Source organism: Magnolia sinica, chromosome 9 (assembly GCF_029962835.1).
Source record: "Magnolia sinica isolate HGM2019 chromosome 9, MsV1, whole genome shotgun sequence".
Taxonomy (NCBI): Eukaryota; Viridiplantae; Streptophyta; class Magnoliopsida; order Magnoliales; family Magnoliaceae; genus Magnolia; species Magnolia sinica.
This window is the reverse complement of record NC_080581.1, coordinates 16310167-16330220: the sequence shown is the minus strand read 5'-3', so window position 1 is coordinate 16330220 and position 20054 is coordinate 16310167. Positions and strand designations below refer to the sequence as shown.

The following is a 20054-nucleotide window of genomic DNA, read 5'->3' as shown; positions in this document are numbered from 1 at the left end:
CCTTAAAACACAACACTACTAACAAGAAATGAGCACTTTTCCAAGATAACAAATATTGACTCCTTCCGTAGTACATCCAATATTTGTTGTAAATGATCAAGCTGAACAGATGATTCGGGATTAAAAACAAGAATATTGTCGAATAGACAATTAAGAACTTTCCCATAAAGGGAGAGTACCTTTGTCATCAACTCATGAAAGTGCTTGGTGCATTTGAAAGGCTGAAAGCATGATGAGCCACTCGTACAACCCATCTCTAGTCTTAAATGCAGTCTTCTACTCGTCCTCGGCCCTGATGCGTATTTGATGATATCTGCTCCTTTAGTCTATCTTTGAAAAGACCCTTGCTCCATGCAGCATGTCTAGTGTATTGTCTAAGTGTGGAATAGGAAATTGATATTTGATAGTAATCCAGTTGATTGCACGACTATCCACATGCATCCTCCAAGATCCATCTTTCTTAGGGTTTAATAATGCAAGAAACATCACATAGTAATATGCTTTCCCAAATTAAAACACTCTTTTGTAGCAACTCATTAGCTTGTCTGTGGAGCTCAACATATTCGATTGGACTTATTTGGTAGTGCACAAGATTCGGTAGACTCGAACTTGATGCTAAATTAATGTGGTGTTGAATGTTCCTCATAGGAGGAAGTCTAGCTGGGAGTTCTTCGGGCACCAGGTCTTTATATTCATAAAGAAGCTCTTGTATAAGAGGTGGAACATCTTGACTGTTTTGTATATTCTTTAGCAACCAAGACATAAATGATGCCGGTCTCCTTGCTTTCCCCTTCAATGTTTTCTACACTAGGCGATTTCTAACCCTTGTTTTTATCATCTTTGGGCGTTGGAAGATATTTCATTTGGTGCAATGTGATGTTAACATCATCCTTAATAAATGAGTAGGTGTTAGCCTGAGTCAAATGCACTATATTTTGGTCCCACAACCATGATCTCCTCAACAAAATGTGGCATGCGTCCGTAGGGACTGCATCGCACTGCACCTCAATCTTGTACTTAGATCTAGTAGAGAAGGTAACTAAGCACACAGAGTTAACCGAAACTTCTCCCCCCTTCTTGAACCAACGAATCTGCTATGGGTGTGGATGCTTATGTTCTTTGACTTTTAATTTATCCACAATTTCTCCTTGTCTACCAAAATAGTGCATATCTTCCCATCAGAAGTGTGAGTGGTACGAAAGATGTTATACCGCAACTATCACCCCTTATCTATCACCCGAGGTGTCGATAGCATAGTTTGTTGGATAACTAATGACTTGCCTCTATTGCCATACACATCCGCTACATCTTCCCCAACATGCACCTCATCATCGTGTGCATGTCCTTTATATTCTGTGTCATCTTCATCTTTCATTTGTATGTGGTCAAGGTTGCTTCAACTTAATTCTCCTTCCTCGGGCAAATTTACTTCAATTGTGGACTGATGTTCAAGACAGTGAAAAGAAAAATGTCTTGGTTGTCCACATGTAAAGCATGTGAAAGGAGTGTTGTTTTGCCCCATCTCGGGCGTACTAGCTCCTCGTCCGTAACCACCTCCCCCTAGGTTGGAGTTTGGCTTCATTGTTGGACATTGAACCATCGTCCGTTAACTTACGGGAGGTCTGGTGGTTGCCTTACGTTGGATGTTAGCATGCTGCCCCATCGTTGATGATGGTCCTCATGGGGCACCAAATCATCTCCCAGGTCTCCAGTTAATCATCTCTTCGGCTTTTAATGCAAGTGTGTATACATTGGACATCTTAAATAGGTTGTTGAAAGCCAATTCGTTTTTTATGTCCGGGTTAAGACCATTAAGATATCTTGAATTTTTTTTGTCTACATGCTCATGAAACCCTACCTGTGATATGAATGTATGGGACTCCTCGGTGTATTGACTTACTGATTTGTTCCCTTGACGTAGATTGTGACAACATTGATAGAGGTTAGGGGCATAAGTGCCATTCTAACTTCCACAACCAATGCGTTCCACAACAATGAGATGCAAGCCGTCTATTTGGTATGTCCTGCAAGGTGGATATCCTCCTAAAACATCAGGCTGGTCCACTCATTAGGTTGGCCACATGCTATGAAAGCAATTGTTGGTTGGAAAGGAAGGCCAACTGTCCATGCTCATCGTACATGTGTAATCCACTTGGTGAGTGAAACGACATGATTCCAGGCCAGGACATCTAACATGGCGGGCCCCTCCTGATTAACATCTTGGGTATCACACATGTGACACTTGATAGCACTTGTGCTTCCATATAGAGAAGATGTGTGGAGGGCTAGCAGAACTCCAATTATATATGCCACTGTTTCTTGCTATTAATCATGTTGATTTGTGACCCTCATGTTGTTAGTGACATTGCTATTTGCAGGATCAAAAGGCGCAAAGTGTGTGAATCGGAAGTTATAGACGAGTCTCAGGGATCAACTTCGGTTGGAGCCATGCAGGAAGAATTAGGTGCCCTTCAGTAACCCAATAAGATACTCGTTATAGTTAGCCTCACATAGTTTTCTGTTATGGCTGATGAGTGGAATGATAATCCTATGTATTCTCACAACTCACTCATGTGGGATTTTGGGTATAGAAATATTCGCAGTCATGTTTGGCTCTCTAAAAATCTACCATATGCAGTTACTTCGCAGGCGCCTATAGATGAGATCTGCCCTCATCCAGGTTTTATCAGAGATATGTGCATACGTTGTGGGAAGCTGAAAGATGATTACGCCGGGGTTGCATTTGGATACATTCATAAGGTATTCTTTATAGGAAAAAAAAAAAAAAAACTGCTTCCAAGAATGTGATTAGTTAGTATTGTTTATGAGGTTTGCTAATCCCACATGCCTATATTGCTCAACCTTTCATGGCATAACATGTGCCATGTTGTTGCCTATGGTTAACATCCAAGCCTCTAGGTGGATTCCAACGTCGAGATGCTCTGCCCTAAAACTCAGGCCCAGTTCAGTCTGATCTAGTTGGCCACAGTATGCAAAACAAGTGGATAGCTATCCATTTGTTCTGTATATTGTAGGCCACCTGACGAGTTGCCTGGAGGCTGCGGCCTATTTTTGGCATCCATACAGTGGGACCCACCTGATGGACAGCTCTGATCTTGCACATGTTATTGTGTGGGTAGGCTGGGCTATATATGCACGTCGGATCTTGTTTCATTTTGTCTGATTATGTTTGTAAGAGAATGAACTCTATTTCCCCAGTTATCATATCCTTTTGAGCAGATGTGACTTTGATTTAAAATACTTATCTTTTTATTTGATGTAATTTAACTTTGATCATGTCTGGACAACGATTTGTATTTGCAGGATTTGAAGCTTGGTGCTGAAGAAATTGCTCGATTACGTGGAGCAGACTTAAAGAACTTGTTACGGGATCGTAAGCTTTACTTGGTCTTAGATTTGGACCATACGCTACTTAACTCAACCCGCCTTATTGACACCTTACCTGAAGAGAATTATTTAATCAATCAAGCAGATCCTGTGGAAGGTACGCCTTTCATTTGTACTTTTACCATGGTTCTGGTTAGTGGTAAGACTAGGACTCTCTCTCTCTCTCTCTCTCTCTCTCTCTCTCAAAGATATCATATCTTTCTTGGATATGTTGGCCTCTATATGCCTGAGAAAACGTGGATGTGAGTGTGCGTCATGTTTTTAAATATCGTCCAATACTGAGTTGACTTGGCCAAGATGAGTTGGTATCAATAAATTATCGGTTTCAGTTCCTGACTTGGTTCTCTTGGAGTCCAGGTTTTATTGCTGCTAACAATCCAACTCATACAAGTTGAAATGTCCTAAACTTTAATTTACATGATTCTTATGTCAGCCAATACAGATGAGTCTTCTCGCTGACGGGGACAAGTCTATTTCATTCGTAGATGTGATTGCGGTTTTAGAGTGACGAAGGTTGTAACTTGGGCTCTTGGAAATGCCATCAACCTATCTCCTAGGCTCTCATTTATGTTCTTTGATTGACAAAAAGAAGACATTATATTTATTAATTTTGTATATTTAGATGCTTCAGCACAGCTTTCTCTCCTTCGTCAAAGTATCGCAACTTTTTCCAAGACACTTGGCCTTTTTTGTGACTTGACCCAGATGCCAACCACCATTGGACAGTATGACTAATTAAGGTGTATCTTCTCTGAAGTGAACAGTTTAGACTCATTGAAACTTCTGTCTTCAAGATATTTATGCTTGTTCATGAATGCGGTAACTTTCTCTTATTTAATAAAACTATATTCCTCTTTTAACTGCAAAAAAGAAGAGCAAAATGTAATGATGGAATGCAGGCATGCAGCCCCTTTGTATACTGGGTCCAGGTGATATGTTGGTTATGTCATAAAATCACATTGAACTGTGTGAGATGGCTGCCTCACCTGAGAACGTTTGCTGTGGGTTGTACCTGTCAGTTTGTTTCTTCATTATCTTTAACAGTTACGACTTTCAAGTGCATCCTAACTTTGATATGGCTCAGCAAGTGGAAGAAATTAAGCTGGTAACAAATAACCATAAACTTTGTCTAACTTGATTTATATGTAACGATACATCAAGTTATAGGATTCTCTTTTCAGGTAGTCAAAATTGTGTCGGAGTTACAAACGGATAAGATATTGAGACTGCACTTGATGAATTTCAAAATCATCTAAGTTCCATTTCCTTAGAAGCTTGCATGTTTTTAATGAGCTCATCGCCTTTCTGTTTGTTCATTGATCTTGTGATCATTCCACCTTAATGCAAGTGTTCTTTTTTGCTGGTTTTTCATTTTCCTGTTTTCTTTCATATGTTGATCTATAGCCTGTTTGAAACCCCTCTCATGCAAAGTCACAAGATTGTCAAGGACAACTTTCATTCAGAAAGTAATCCTGCCAACACTGACAATGCTATGTTTTCTCAGAGATTTCTTTGGAAATTCTTCAATACTTGTTCTTTCATTGGAATTTCTTCTACATTTATCACATGATTGGGTAGTCATGCTCTTCTCCATTTCAATATCAATATTGATGGATGTATTGCTCCCTTAGGATATGAAAACATATCAGGTATTACATAGGAAATATTGGATGTATCATGTAATGTTTCTTTGTTTTTTGGGAAACATTGGGAAATTGGTCTTTTTTTTAATTTTTTTTTTAAATTTTAATGAAACTTCAGGGAACGTTAAAAAAGACATCATTACACACTTAGAAATCAAAAGATCACATAAAAACAAGTGCACACTGTGCTGTTTGCCAGAAACGATGCAACTATATTCAAAACCAATTCATATCATTTATAAATCTAAGAAGACGTATGAAAACACAAGCAATACATTCAAAAGCTAAAGAAGAATCATAAATATACCTATGATGTGTCCTCAATGTGCATGTACAACTATGCCTTAGACTCACATGGAGTTGCATGGTGGCTCAAAGTCATCATCTCCATCTTGACGGGGTTGCCCATAGTATAGCTCCTCCATCAACTGACAATGTTGTATCCAAGTCATAGTAGAATGATACTATTGAAGATGCTCTTTGACATATTGTTGATACTCATCCTCTCTAAATTGGATCAGTATACCCATCCATGGTTACTGTGTAACTATCAACATTTGTGTCTGATGTGAATTTGGAGCTGGATACGGGGTAGGTATATATGAAGTTTTAAATACATTTGTTGCCCATAGCCATCCCCCGGATATTGTTTCCCATACATAGAAGCATACTCCTATCCACGGTCGAATAGTCATGTACCATAACTATTGGAGTCACTTGGCACATATCCATACGGTCCATAATCATAAGATCTATAATGTTGTGGCACAGAACTAGTGATGCAGGACAATTGCTCTAAAAACTCGAACTGATAGCGTATGACGAATTAATCCCTTTATCTCACCGCCCAGGCCCCACATCTATGGGTTAGGTCCTTGGCCGAACCCTCATGGCCCCCAAATTCATGGGTTTCGCCCCCTCGTGGGCCCCAAATCACATGGGTTCCGCCTCACACGAGCCACCCGCCCAACACGTGCCACAAATCACATGGGTTCCTCGGGCTGCCCACCCCGAGTGTCCCCGCATCCATAGGCCACCCCACTCGAGCCCGGTGTGAAAATGCCCCTGCATTAAGCACCTCCGGTGAGGAGTCTCGAACACGAGACCTCTCGCTCTGATACCAATTTGATGTAGGATAATTAACCACTTGCTATAAAAGTTCGAACTGATAGAGTATGACAAATTAATCTCTTTATCTCATAGCCTAGGCCCCACATCCATGGGTTAGGTCCTTGGCCGAACCCTCATCGTGGGCCCCAAATCTATGGGTTCTGCGGGTCGCCCACCCCGAGTGTCCCCTTGCATTCACAGGCCACCCCACTCGATCCTGGTGTGAAAATTCCCATGCATAAACTAGGGTTGCCCTGCCCATTATCAGGATCTATGGACTGCATGCTCCGGGCTGAAGAGTCTTCAATGCCACTTAGTTGCTTCTTATGATGATTGTAAGCCCTATTCTGGATAATATGAGGACGAGCACGAGAACCATATATCTTAATTCTGGGTGCCATGCTCAAAATCCCTTTCCTCAGTGAACATGCCAAGAGGCCTCCGAGTTTAACTTGGACTCCGAGTTTGAGTTGAGTCTGACTGTCTAACGCAGGGGAATTTTCACGCCGGGCTCGAGTGGGGTGGCCTATGGGATGCAGGGGCACACTCGGGGTGGGCGGTCCATGTGAGGCGTGTGGCTCATGTTAGGTGGGCCCCACGCCCCCACCCGTATGAGGCAGGTGGCTTGTGTGAGACGGAACACATGTGATGTGGGGCCCACAAGGAGGGTTTGGCCGAGGACCTAACCCATGGGATGCGGGGCTTGGGCTATGAGATAAATGGATTGATTCACCATGCTCTATTAGTTTGAGCTTTTAGAGCAAGTGGTTAGTTGTCCTGCGCCACTCTCATCATATGCATTGTTGCCATCACCACCCCTGTCGCGACCACCACCACCACCACCATCGCCATTAGGCTCGCCACCTTCGTCTCTCTTTGTATCGTTGTCATTGTCAGATGGAGTGGCCACTACGTGTCCCATGAGATAGTAATTGCTATTGGTTGCCTCTTGTACTCGTCAATTGGTCAAAAGCTTCAGGGGAGCTCTAATCTCCTCTACAACTGCATCAATTCCAATGCCCTTTGATGCTGCCTCGTTGCTATATTTAGTTCTAGTTGGCCATTTACTTGATCAAAGTCGTTTGACTTAACCCACTCATAAAATGGGTCTTCTTCATCTCCTTCATAGAAAATGCATGATACTGATTATCATTAAATGTAATGGGTCCTTATCTGTTTTTCTTGCACCTTCAACCTGTCGAAGCCTCTCTTGAATCTTCATATTATAGTGCAGAATACTAGCTTTCGGAACCTCTCGCAACCCAATTTGTTTTGCCTGTTTGTGTGAATGAGAGAGAATGTGTTCCAATTTCTCCCACATGGTGACGAAGATACCATCTTTGTGAGTATGCTGAATGCTAGCTGTTGCAGTGTCTCACAGTATGCTGCAAAATTAATCATTTTTTTTCATTAGTCCTACATGTAATTTTAAAATGTGAGAACTAACTTTTAACTAATGCAACAACTTATATGACATCATTGTTTTCCTTGACTCTCTTGCGGCCTCGCATCCAACCATTCCCTCTACATCCTGGAAGGTGACAACTTGTTGATGGCATTTAATTGTAATTGTTAGTATAAAGTGTTGCAGGAATTTAACTATGAATTGAATGCAAAACGTGTTTGCCTCGTTCTCGAAATGGGCTTTCCTTGGAGAATTAGGGAATAACTTCTCATAGATCTCATGCAACATGCCCTTTTAGTCGTTATCCACACCAAGGCCATGGCTATAATGACACTCCTGGTTTAAGAAGTTTACTGAAACCCAAAATGATGCACATATTCACATATTAGTATCAGGAAAAGAACCCTACAAGTTGATGCTATGCAAGCAACTAGTAAAGCATCGAAACATATAGAAATTAAAGCTAATTATTTACCAACCTTTTGAAATGGGTGATCGAGAATCCTTTTCTGTCGGTCATCAATTATTTCATGCACCATTGATATGAATTTAGGGCTTTACCCTTAATGACCTCCATGTATCACATGGGCTTATATATAAAACATATTGATGGATATGTCTCATTTCTCACTGTCCTTAGCACTCTATATATGGGTTCTAGAATACCCAACACATTACACACGCGCTCCCAGAAGGAGCTGCTTAAAACAATCTCCTTAATCCTCCATGCTGCTTTGTTGCTGCTTTGAATCCATTGTGAATACTCCCTAGAGTTGAAGAGTTCTCTTAGCTCCTACTTGTGTTTTAGTTGGCTTTTGAGGGTGATAGAATTTGTGGCAAACTGTGTCGCCCAAGCAGCAGTAAATCGCCACCACACTTCTCGCCATCTCGGCTAATATATAGGTGTGTTTGTAGATGAAATTTGTAATTGCATAGGCATTGACAATCACCCCCTTGACTGCACCTATTGCCTCAAGTATCAAATCAATGTAATGGGCTGCATTGTCTTTAAAAAAAAGAATGTAATGGGCTGCATAAGGGTTCTAGTATAGGTTGTACTTTTTCATCAACTCCTTCATTACCTTCACAAATGCTCTCCCATTGTCCATGACAAATTGTACAGCATTCTTCCTCCCAACCTCCATCAACGCATAGATATAACTTGAGCTTTATTTTATTTTATTTTAATAATCTCATTCGTTGTATTCATCGGCTTTAAGAATATGGTGCAGACATAAAATTTAGGATGAACATCCTTGTCGGTCCTATCCACCCATCACACATCAGCGTGACCCCGTAGTGTCGTAAAATAGAGCTCCTCAAACTATCCTCTTCAATCAACCATGGCAATCATGTTGTTTTAACGAGAGATATTGGTCGTGATGTAACTAAGGGTTATTTAACGGGTTCTTCCAAGTTCCAACTAAAGGTACAGAAGGCTTGGACCAAGGAAAGGGAATTAACAACCATGCTAAATGATTCATTGAATGTGATAGAGATAGGGTGCCTGAATAAAAAAAGTCAGTTTAGGCAATTTTTGAAGTTGCAAAAAGTTCACTTGGCTACTTTCCAAGAGACTAAAAGACAAGTACGAGATGGATCTTTCTGTTTCTTTGGTATGGGGTGGAAAAAGCTATGATTGGATATCACTGGGGCTTCTAGTGTTATTCTAGTGGTTTGGAACTTTGATTTGCTTGTTAAAGAGGATTGGTGTCTTGGTAATTCTTTTGTTACAGTTTTGTTCTTAAGTATTGGCTCTTGTCAAAGGTGGGCCTTTACGGATGTCTGCAACTACAACTCTAATGATCCTAGCGACAGTCAGCTCTGGGATGAATTGCATGGATTAGCAACAAATGGTTTGTGCCATGGTGCATAGGTGGTGACTTCAATGTAACTAGATTCCCTCAGGAGAATTTGGATGAATCCATCAACGCAAGAAGTATGTGTGAATTTTCCTATTGGGTTGAATGACAAGATCTCATTGATTTCCCATGGGAGCCAAATTTACATCGTCTTTTTAAAATATATATATTTTTTTTTTATAAAAAAAGGGCAGATATTTGTTGATGAAAAATACAAAGAGTAGACAAATTACTAAAAAAAGCGCAGCATGGTTAAATTGAGATGGTCTAATCAACAAGGAGCTACCAAGTTAAGGGGTGGTAGGTTTGTGGTATGCACTCATTGGGAAGAAGCTTTTCTTGTTCTTGTCTAACATGGTTTGCTCAAGAGTACTAGAGGCCATTCAAATTATTTACAGAAAAGAAGAAAATGATCCCTTATTCGAAGAGGATTTCTTGGAGAGTCATCTCCTGAATCTTGAGTTAGAAGGAACACGAAATGAGAAATTGAATGGTGTAAGCGATCCAGGGAAGTTTAGTTAAAGAAGGTGAAAAAATATAAAATTCTCCCAGGAAAGTTTAGTTAAAGAAGGTGAAAAAAATATAAAATTCTTCCATGGCATTGCTAATGCCAGAAGTTACCGCATCCACAGTCGCTTGGTTAATGGGCAGAGAATTGAGGAGAAAGATGTTATCTATGAGATAATTGTCTTTAATATTATTCTGATATCTTAACTAATGATAGTTGGATTCAGCTTAGGTTGGGAATATGGTTTCTAATAAAATAGAAGACTGAAGCCGCTTGGCTGGAAAGACCTTTTGAGGAGGCGTTGGAAGCTATGAATAGCCCTAGCAAAGACAAAGCTCCAAGTTTGGATGGTTTCCTTATTGGATTTTTCCAAGTTTTTTGGGAGGATGTTAAGGGAGACGTGTTGTCCATCTTTGAATTCTTTGAGCGAGGGAGATTATTAGAGGATATCAGCATGTTCTTCATTTCCCAGTCCCTAAAAAAGGTTCGCAGAGATTGAACTGATCAATCTAACAACCGACTGATCAGTCTGATAGGTGGCCTTCAATATTTGGCTAAAGTTAGCTTTCAGGCTTTCATGAAGCCCTAGGGGTGATTATCTTGAAGGCACAAGGTGCTTTTGTGCATGGTAGGCAGATCTTGCACATGGCCCTAGTTGCCAATGAGTGTACTGTGTCTACTAACTCAAGACATAAATCAGGCAAAGTTGGTGTCATTTTTAAGTTAGGTATGGAAAAAAAACCTATGGCTTGGATGATTGGAAGTTTGAAAGATCACTGACCGATCAGTCTAAAAGGTGGCCTATAAAATTTTGGCTATAGTTCTAGCTTCCGGGCTTTAAAGTTCCTATCAGTGATTATCTTGAAGGCACATGGTGCTTTTGTGTATGGAAGGCAAATCCTGCACACTGCCCTAGTTTGCCCATGAGTGCACTAACTCGAGACATAAATCAGGCAAAGTTGGTATCATCCTTAAGTTAGGCATGGAAAAAGCCTACGACTTCGTTGATTGGAAGTTCGTTGGTTATATGCTTAGTTGGGTGGGTCTCAACACCAAGTGGAGACGATGGATTTTGGAATGTACAAGTTCATTTTATTTCACCAAGTGGAGAAGCTAGATTTAGGAATGTACGAGTTCAATTTACTTCTTAATGTTATTGAGTGATCTTTCATAAGGCCAACTGGCTTGATTGTCGAAGGATTTCGTAGATGCCTTTAGATTTACTTTAGGAATCTTAGGGTAAGTCCCCTCCTTTGTATTAATTGGATGATGCCACATCGTCTCTTTTCTATGTGCTTTGGGTCTCTTTTTTATTAAAAATTTGTTGACCCTTCGAAAAATGGACACCAAATCCTAGTGAAATTCTAATTGGTAATGAATGCGATCACGTTGGAGCTTGTGGGTGTTAGGCTTCTTATGAAAAATTGATGTGGAGAGGGAGTTTCTCCTATATCTACCTCAAGGATGGGCTTCAAAGATAGATCAAAGAAATTGATCTGAGAATGCATATTGATGTAGGCCGATGGCCTGCCATAGGGCCAACATGTGCTGATTTTGGGTTGTTTGTTGCAAGATTTGGGGCCTAAATGTCAGAGAGCACATTTACCATTTTTGGAAGATAGGGGGCTGATGTGGATGATATGAATGAAGATTTTGGGGGTATTTAGTAGATTTTTTTGTGTTATTTTAGTAGATATGACCTTTCACAGTACAAGTTGCTATTCCGAGAGAGTGTGATTCTCCATACACATGGACTGAAAAACGTGTGGCATAAGCTTACCTCTACTTGTACATGGGTCTCACTATAGAAAGGTCATAACACAAAAAATCAACTCAAACAAATGGTCATAATTGGCTAAGAGTTTGACATCTAATAGATGGTCAAAATTTAAAAATCAAATGCCAAAGGTTTGAGCTTGTATCTGAATGGTAGAGAGGGCGTGTTTCCACAATGAGGTCTCGAGTTCGATACCAACATGCCTATCAAAAAAAAAATTGCTCATTCGCTGTGGGCTTTGTTGTAGGATCCTTCTAACTAGGTACCACTCCTGCTTTGAATCACACTTCGGCCTCTTGCTCTTGCTCCTCCTTCCTACCCATTTATACTTGTTTACATTTTGAAACAAACATTTCCCTGCACCTGCACTTGAGTCTACTGCCACTTCACTTCACTCTTTGTGCAACTCTAGTTGTGGACAATGTTGTTAAAATCGTTATCGTATTGCAAATCGTAACAAGGGTTGAATCGTATCGAATCACAAATCGGATCGTAAATCATAAGATTTTCGATAATTTTCTTAAAAGATTGAAAATATAAAGAAATCAGATTTTTTTAATAAAAATTTTAATTTTAATTTTAATTTAATTTAATTTAATTTTTTTTGAACTTAGGAATCATCCTTTTGCCATCGATATGCACCAAGTAATACCATGTCATGATAGTGTTAAAGAATTCTTATATTTCCTTTATTTATTTAGTCTTTCAAGAAATTTCCCTTAAAAAATTTGTAAGGATCCTTTAATGTTCTTGTTACCTTTCTTGAATCTAGAATCATGTTGGAAAAGCGGCATTCGATGCTATAGATCTAAGAAAAAAAATATTTTGATTTCTAACCATTATTCCACAATATATATATATTCCACAATATAAGTCAACATGATTGTAACCATCCATAAAAACATTCCAAATAAGTCATATTAATTTGGTGTTTCAACCAGTTAAGAGGTACAAAATCATAAAAAAAAAACCTCCATGATTTAACGTTGAAGAGAATATAGATCATAAAGAGGAAAAAATAAAATAATTTACCTTTTCTAAACGATTCTTAAAGCCCCCACCAATTTAAAAACATAAAATGGAAGCCAAGTGAAGCTTAAGATAGAAGAGAACGAGTATAATTTGATTTGTAAATTAGGATTTAACTTGTAAATCGTAAGATTCAAATCATAGAATCGTAGAATTCATTTAGAAAGGGATTCAAGGTGGGATTTAAATCGTATTGCTTAAGATTCGACTCAAATTGTATATCATAAATTGTAGGCTTTTGACAACACTGGTCGTGGATCATGATCATATAATCAATTTGATTTATGGGCTATGCTCCGTCGACAGTATGTCCCACTATTTGTATTGTTTAATTTGAGGTATGGCATTGCGGCGTGAACAATTTTTGTATGCATTTGTATAGGGCATGAGACTTTGTTGAAACATGAAAGAACTTCCTAGAAGATGAAATTTGTTTGATTTGAGGTTTGCTAATTCAATGTGCTTGGAGTCCTGCCCATCCACGTGTAGCCACAAATGCTAGTATGAACACAAGTGGATTTGAGCTTTCCATCTGGTCGGAAACAAGCTTAAGATCTTTGCCCTTAAAAAAAAACAAGCTATTTCACTCTCAGGAGGGTTGCAATTAGTATGTAAATTGATTGTTAAAACACAAATTTTCGGCTGTCTGATGCAGGACAATGAACCACTTGCTCTAAAAGCTTAAACTGATAGAGCATGGTGAATTAATCCCTTTTTCTCATAGCCTAGGCTCCAAATCCATGAGTTAGGTTCTCGGCCGAACCCTCCTCGTGGGCCCCAAATCCATGAGTTCTGCCTTATACGAGCCACCTGCCTCACATGGCCCTCAAATCTATGGGTTCCGTGGGCCGCCCACCTTGAGTGTGCCCCCGCATCCCACAGGCCACCCCACTCAAGCCTGGTATGAAAATGCCCCCGCATTAATCACCCCTGTAAGGAGTCTTGAACATGAGACCTCCCACTTTGATACTAATTTGATGCAGGGACAATTAACCACTTGCTCTAAAAGCTCGAACTGATAGAGCATGTAGAATTAATCCCTTTATCTCATAGCCCATGCCCCAAATCCATGGTTAGGTCCTCGGCCGAACTCTCCTCGTGAGCCCCAAATCCATGGGTTCTGCCTCACATGAGCCACCCACCTCACATGACCCTCAAATCCATGGGTTCTGTGGGCCGCCCAACCCGAGTGTGCCTCCGCATCCCATAGGCCACCTCACTCGAGCCCGGTGTGAAAATGGCTCCACATTACTGTCTTTTTATTGTTTAATGCTGTGGCCCATTTGAGGTGTGAAAAGGATTGAATGTCAGGCCACACGTTCTAAACAGTGTAGAACTTGATGGAAGCACAGATCTTATGCACATATTCCATATTGGCACGTGCACTAAGTGTGGACCATCATACCTTCCTAGATTATCAAAAAAGACCCACCACGTGTTGCTGGATTATTAAAGTCAAGGAATAATATGATATTTGGACCACATATTTGCATAGTATACATGTGTTTACAAATATTAAAAGTAGGGTCCAAGGTTCGGTGACTCAAACCTTTGCTCTGTTGAGCTCTGTTATTTATGGAGCATTCTCCTATTATGATATCCCAACGAGGACTGTTAGGACTTTTTTCAATGGAATGTGGACCATTGCTATATTTCTTTTAACCATATATTTATGGTCCATAATAGAAAGGTTAACATTGTCCTAACCAGTGGATTTTTTAGGCATAGTCCATCCATGGTGGGACATAACGGGCCAACAGTCTGGATAACTGAATTATGTGCCAACAGTCTGGATAACTGAATTATGTGCCGCACTTGTGAGAATTGAAAAGCTGTTTATGCCATGCAAATCTGGCAGGGGGCATGCATCATATGATTCCTCATCGAAGTTTCTCTTCGAAAAAGGGTCTTCTCTTTCGTTTCCATCAAAGCACATGAGTTCGTACATGTCACAAGACTTGTGACTCATGCACGACCAATATGCTTCACTCTATGGGGCCAACATACTGGGACAGTCATATGATCACAACTGTAAATCTTTTGTATGCTATAGTGGGTGGTGATCACACTCCAAATTGCTTGCTGTATGGAACTTGTCTTAACATTATAATGCTTAGTTGAAAGTAGACCATTGGTAATTTAAAATTTTAACATATTCAACTCCAAGAACTCAATATCAGGATCACATTTGAAGCATGAGTAGTGGGTTGTGGCCAATCCACAATAACAGTGGGTGGCAGTGGGTTGGGTTCAGCCCAAGACTGCCCAACGACTAAACAGGCCCAGAAGCCAGGCTCAAGCTTTACTCATGACTGGAGATGAGATGCTCTGGGCTGAGCCATTTAGCAAATTCCTAATCCAATGCCCAGCTCAACCCACCCATTTGTAAAGTAACTGCATTGTTATGATTCGAACCTCGTGCAAGGTTCCGCACACTGCCATCACAAAAACAAATGTCTGTTCGTTGAACATTACTTATTTATTATATGTATGGCATATATGGGCAGGCCACGTCCTGCCAAGGTCAATCTGAGCCCCATGGCACTGGTAATTGTTAATTTGTTATATTATTTTGAACCTTGCGACTAAATACTGAGTGCCTAATTGATTTTCGAAATGGTATCTCTAGAGAATTGTGTTGAATCCCCTTCCTAAAAGTTTTCCAACGCATAAAACTTGAAGTGATAAACTTAACATTTCAACATAATATGCACTTGCTGCTTAGATGTATTATAAAATTACTGTTTTTTGTTTTAAGTCCATGCAATTGATGCCTAGTTTGAACATTATTTGCAGACCCTGTTTGGAAGATGTAATGCATTTTTCTTACATGATTTTACATTTTCAAATATGTGTAGATGGTTTGAGAAACAGCATATTCAAATTGGATCATATGCATATGCTGACAAAGCTAAGGCCATATGTTCACACCTTCCTGAAAGAAGCAAGTAGCATGTTCGAGATGTACGTATACACCATGGCAGAGCGATCTTATGCTCTGGAAATGGCCAAGCTGCTTGACCCTGGACACATGTATTTTAGCTCCAGAATAATTTCACAAGCTGATTGCACTACAAGACACCAAAAAGGCCTTGATGTAGTTCTGGGGGCTGAAAGTGCAGTGGTGATCCTTGATGATACAGAGATTGTAAGTATACTTTCCCTTAAGGACATTGCTTTCTTTCTTTCCTTTTTTCCTCTTGCTTTTTGTGTATTCTTTCATTGATATCATTGTGGTATAAAATACATAACTTCAGAACAGTTGTTGATACCCCCAAACAGTTGTTGTTGTTAATGAATTTATTGATGAACCACAAAATGGTTGTTGGTTATAGAAAGATTTGACTTGTTGTCAGTAGCTGCTAATAAAGCATGCACTTCATCTCCGCCCCATGTAACACTTTCTATTTAAATTATTTAATACTCTTTTTTGAAAATTAGATTGAACATCTTGTTTTGTGATTTAGTTGATAATTCCACACAAACCTAAATTCAAATTGAGTTTGCTTGAATTGGGACGAGCAATGGAAAGTCTAGAGAGATTGCATCCTTTGGTTTTATTTACAGAAATGCCACCATTTTATTTCTCGAATGTCTTTTTCCACTATTTCTAGGGGATCAATTTGCCAGTTATAGGATCCTTGACTTGAGGCTTTGCACAGCACACTAGGTTTTTTCAGTTCTGATAGCTTGAGCCTATGGTTCTATATCTGGGCCATTGGTCTGCTGGGTCCCACCATGGATAAACCATAACCCGAAAATCCCCTAGATAGCTTAAGATCCTGAAATTTCATTTTGTGGCTGACAGATAGATGGTCAAATAAACATACAAAAACCATCCACATTCAATGGAAAAGGACCTAGAATTGGTGGCTGGGATCTTCTAACCTTGGTGAGCTTTGGTGCATGTTCTACCCATGGTAGGGTGCAACAGACTAGTGTTCTAGTTACTGAGCCATGGGGTTCACTCCTCATAACTGAAAATCAGAGTAAATTGTGTAGCTTGGGGGTGTTAAGGATCTCATAATCACTCAGTTTTTGGACTATTGAGCTAGACTTGACTTTTCAGCCTTAGTAAACAATGCCAAATTCACACACGCAATCTCTCTCTCTCTCTCTCTCTCTCTCTCTCACACACACACACACACACACACACACACACACACACACTCTAATATATTAACTCGAGAGAAAATGTAAACTACTCCTTAGGAGTATAAAGAAACATACACCCACACACCTAAAACAATCACATATATTCTCCTCAGTGTATCAAATAGCGTTCGTAGCGTACACTACGTAGCGTAGCGTAGCGATTTCGCTACGCAGCGTTCGAAATAGCGTTTCTCCCCTATAGCGTGCGCTACAGGGGTTGTAGCGTACGCTACGGATATGTAGCATGTAGTGCAGGTAGCGTACGCTACCTGTTTAATTTTTATTTTTTTGTTTTTCAGTGCAGGAAACAGTGGTGAACTCACACCACAAGCCAAACTTAAGTTAAAAAACAAAAAACCTAATTCTGAAGGGCTTTCACCCCCAAACCGCAGCAGCCGACGTAGCTGCTCTCCCCACCCTTCCATTTGGAGACCCAAAATCTTCTCACAGGGCCAATCCGACGCTGCCGACGCTGCTTCTCTCCCCACCCTTCAATGTTGTGGTCGAAAGTCAGCTGTCAGGCGCAAACCGACGCTGCTGACGTTGCTCGTCTCCCCACTTTTCAATCGTGAGTTGGAAAAACTACTTCTAGAGGCAAACCGATCGCTGTGTAGCTTCAATATTTACAGTTTTCAGCGATTCAATCTCATCTTGAGACAAAAATAGGTATGCTCCTTCCTTTTTTTTGAATTTTTTCAATGTACAATGAAAATAACTTGGTATTTTCAATTTTTTCCTCATTTTTTTCCCTTTTAAAATGCTAGTTACTGTCGGTTTGGTGTTCTTTATACTTTTTCCTTTTTTTTTCTGTGGTATGGCCCACGTGGGCCCCGCTGAGGTGCGTGAAGGGGTGGGATGTGGGTTATTTCTATGGTGTGGCACACGTGGGACCCACTGAGGTGCGTGAAGGGGTGGGATGTGCATTATTTTCTATGGTGTGGCCCACGTGGGGCCCACTGAGGTGCGTGAAGGGGTGGATTTTTATTATTTTCTATGGTGGGCCCACTATATAATATTTATCATATATATATATATATATTTAAAAATTTAAAAATAGAAGTATTGTGTAGCTTAACGCTACACGCTATGCTATTTCGCTACACGCTACGGAGGGTTGAACGCTACGCAACACGCTACCGCTATTTAAAACACTGATTCTCCTATACTCCCCTGCAAGTTCGAGCATAAATATTAATCATGCCCAACTTGTCAAGAATATGATGAAGGGGGTTTGACTAAAAGTGAAAACACTTGAGCAAGAAAAGGGTCTCTATTTCCTTATTAACATCCGTCTCCCGTATAAAATGAGAATCAACCTTAACGTGCTTAGTGTGCTCATGAAATACAGGATTGCTTACAATGTTTATGGCAGCTTGATTATCATATTGTAATGTAATGGGACCTGAAGAAGGATAGCTGAGTTCCTATAATAGGGTTGGAAGATGAGCTCACAAGTCGCATGAGCCATCACCCTATACTAAGCCTCTACAATGGACCGAGCAACAATTGACTATTTCTTACTTTTCCAAGTGACAAGATTACCACTTGCAGATGTGTATTACCCAGATGTGGATTGCCGATCAAGAAGATTACTAGCAAAATCAACATCAGAGTAACTAGAAATGTGAAGATAACCATGCCTCTGAAATCATAAAACTTTTGCTAGGAGCCAATTTCAGATGACAAAGAATCCGATACATTGTAGTAAAATGAGCCGTACAAGGAACATGCATTAACTTATTGACGACACCCACTGCATGAGAAAGATCATGCCACATAATAGTCAAGTAGATGAGTCGACAACGAAACGACGATACATGTTCGGATCAGAAAGAAGATCCCCATCATCAATGCCAATCTTCTTAATATGCATCCATTGGTGTAGCGACGGGTGTACTCCCAAGCATCCTCGTCTCTGATGAGAGATCAAGAGTATTTCTCCGTTGAGAGAGGATAATTCTTAACATGGACCGAGCAACCTCAATTCTAAGGAAAATAACGAAGAGCATTAAGATCTTTGATCTCAAACTGTTTTGGAGGAAGGATTTGAGATCAACAATATTTGAAATATCATTACCAGACAACACAGTGTTACCAACATAAGCAATCAAAGTCATAACTCCAATGGAACAATGGCAAATAAATACAGAATGATTGGCATTGTTGCAAACAAATTCAAAATCCAAAGAACGCGACTAGACTTGCCAAACCAAGCTCAAGGAGATTGCTTAAGGCCATAGATAATGTTTTTTTTTTTCCAGGCAACACACAAGATGTGAGTCACCAAGCAAACAAAACCCCGGTGGTTGAGCCATGTATACTTCCTCTCAAGATCACCTTGTAAGGAAGCATTCTTCACATCCATTTTGAATAATAGTCAAGATAAATTTCCTGTTAAGAAAATGATTACATGAACATGGTTAAGCTTGGCCACTGGAGAAAAGGTCTTGAAATAATCCACACCATATATTTTTGTATTACCCTTGGTTACTAACTGGGTCTTATCTATGAATAGAACCATTTGACAGATATTTGATGGTGTAAATCCAACGGCATCCAATGATCTGCTTTCCCTTAAGTGATGGAACTAACTCCCAGGTATTATTTTTTGTTTCAAGAGCTCGCATCTCTTCCATTATAGCTTGTCCACTCCTTCAGATAATGAGGAACACAAGAGGGATATGGAGGCTGTAAAGGATTTGAGAGGAGGAGGAAGATACTGGAAGGAAACAAAGTTATTAAAATGGTGCTTAGTACATGAATGAGTAGGCTTATGCAAGGCAATGAGAAGATCATCAAGAGACGAAATGATAGTATCTGAACCACTAGCGGAAGCAGGAATGGAGGGTGGATCTGTGGAGGATTTCTATCAGTGTTGGTACGAAAGAAGGGGCTTGGTAGACCCAGGAGGAGTGGGAGCTTCATCAAGGGATTGGAAGAGGTGTAGAGTCATATGGCGGAAGCTCCCCTTGACTAGTTAGAGGATCATGCACCGAATGCCTTTCAGGAGAGAAATAAGGAATGTCCTCAAAGAAGGTGATATCGGTTTACATATATCTCTTACAAGTTAAAGAGGGTTATAACATTTTTAAACCTTTTGGGAATGAGAATAACCCAAGAAGACACATTACGGGCCAATGACTCAAATTATCATTAT

General features: G+C 40.1%; 1 protein-coding gene across 2 annotated transcripts in view; it reads left to right on the top strand.

The window, feature by feature from the left end:
• LOC131256980 (RNA polymerase II C-terminal domain phosphatase-like 4) overlaps positions 1-20054 on the top strand; it is a 53323-nt gene that overhangs the window by 24089 nt on the left and 9180 nt on the right. For both annotated transcript variants that reach the window (XM_058258117.1, XM_058258115.1), the window contains 4 exons: positions 2379-2464; positions 2639-2760; positions 3325-3505; positions 15601-15890. In XM_058258117.1, the coding sequence (XP_058114100.1) occupies positions 2379-2464; positions 2639-2760; positions 3325-3505; positions 15601-15890 (679 nt within the window). The remainder of the gene's footprint in view (positions 1-2378; positions 2465-2638; positions 2761-3324; positions 3506-15600; positions 15891-20054) is intronic.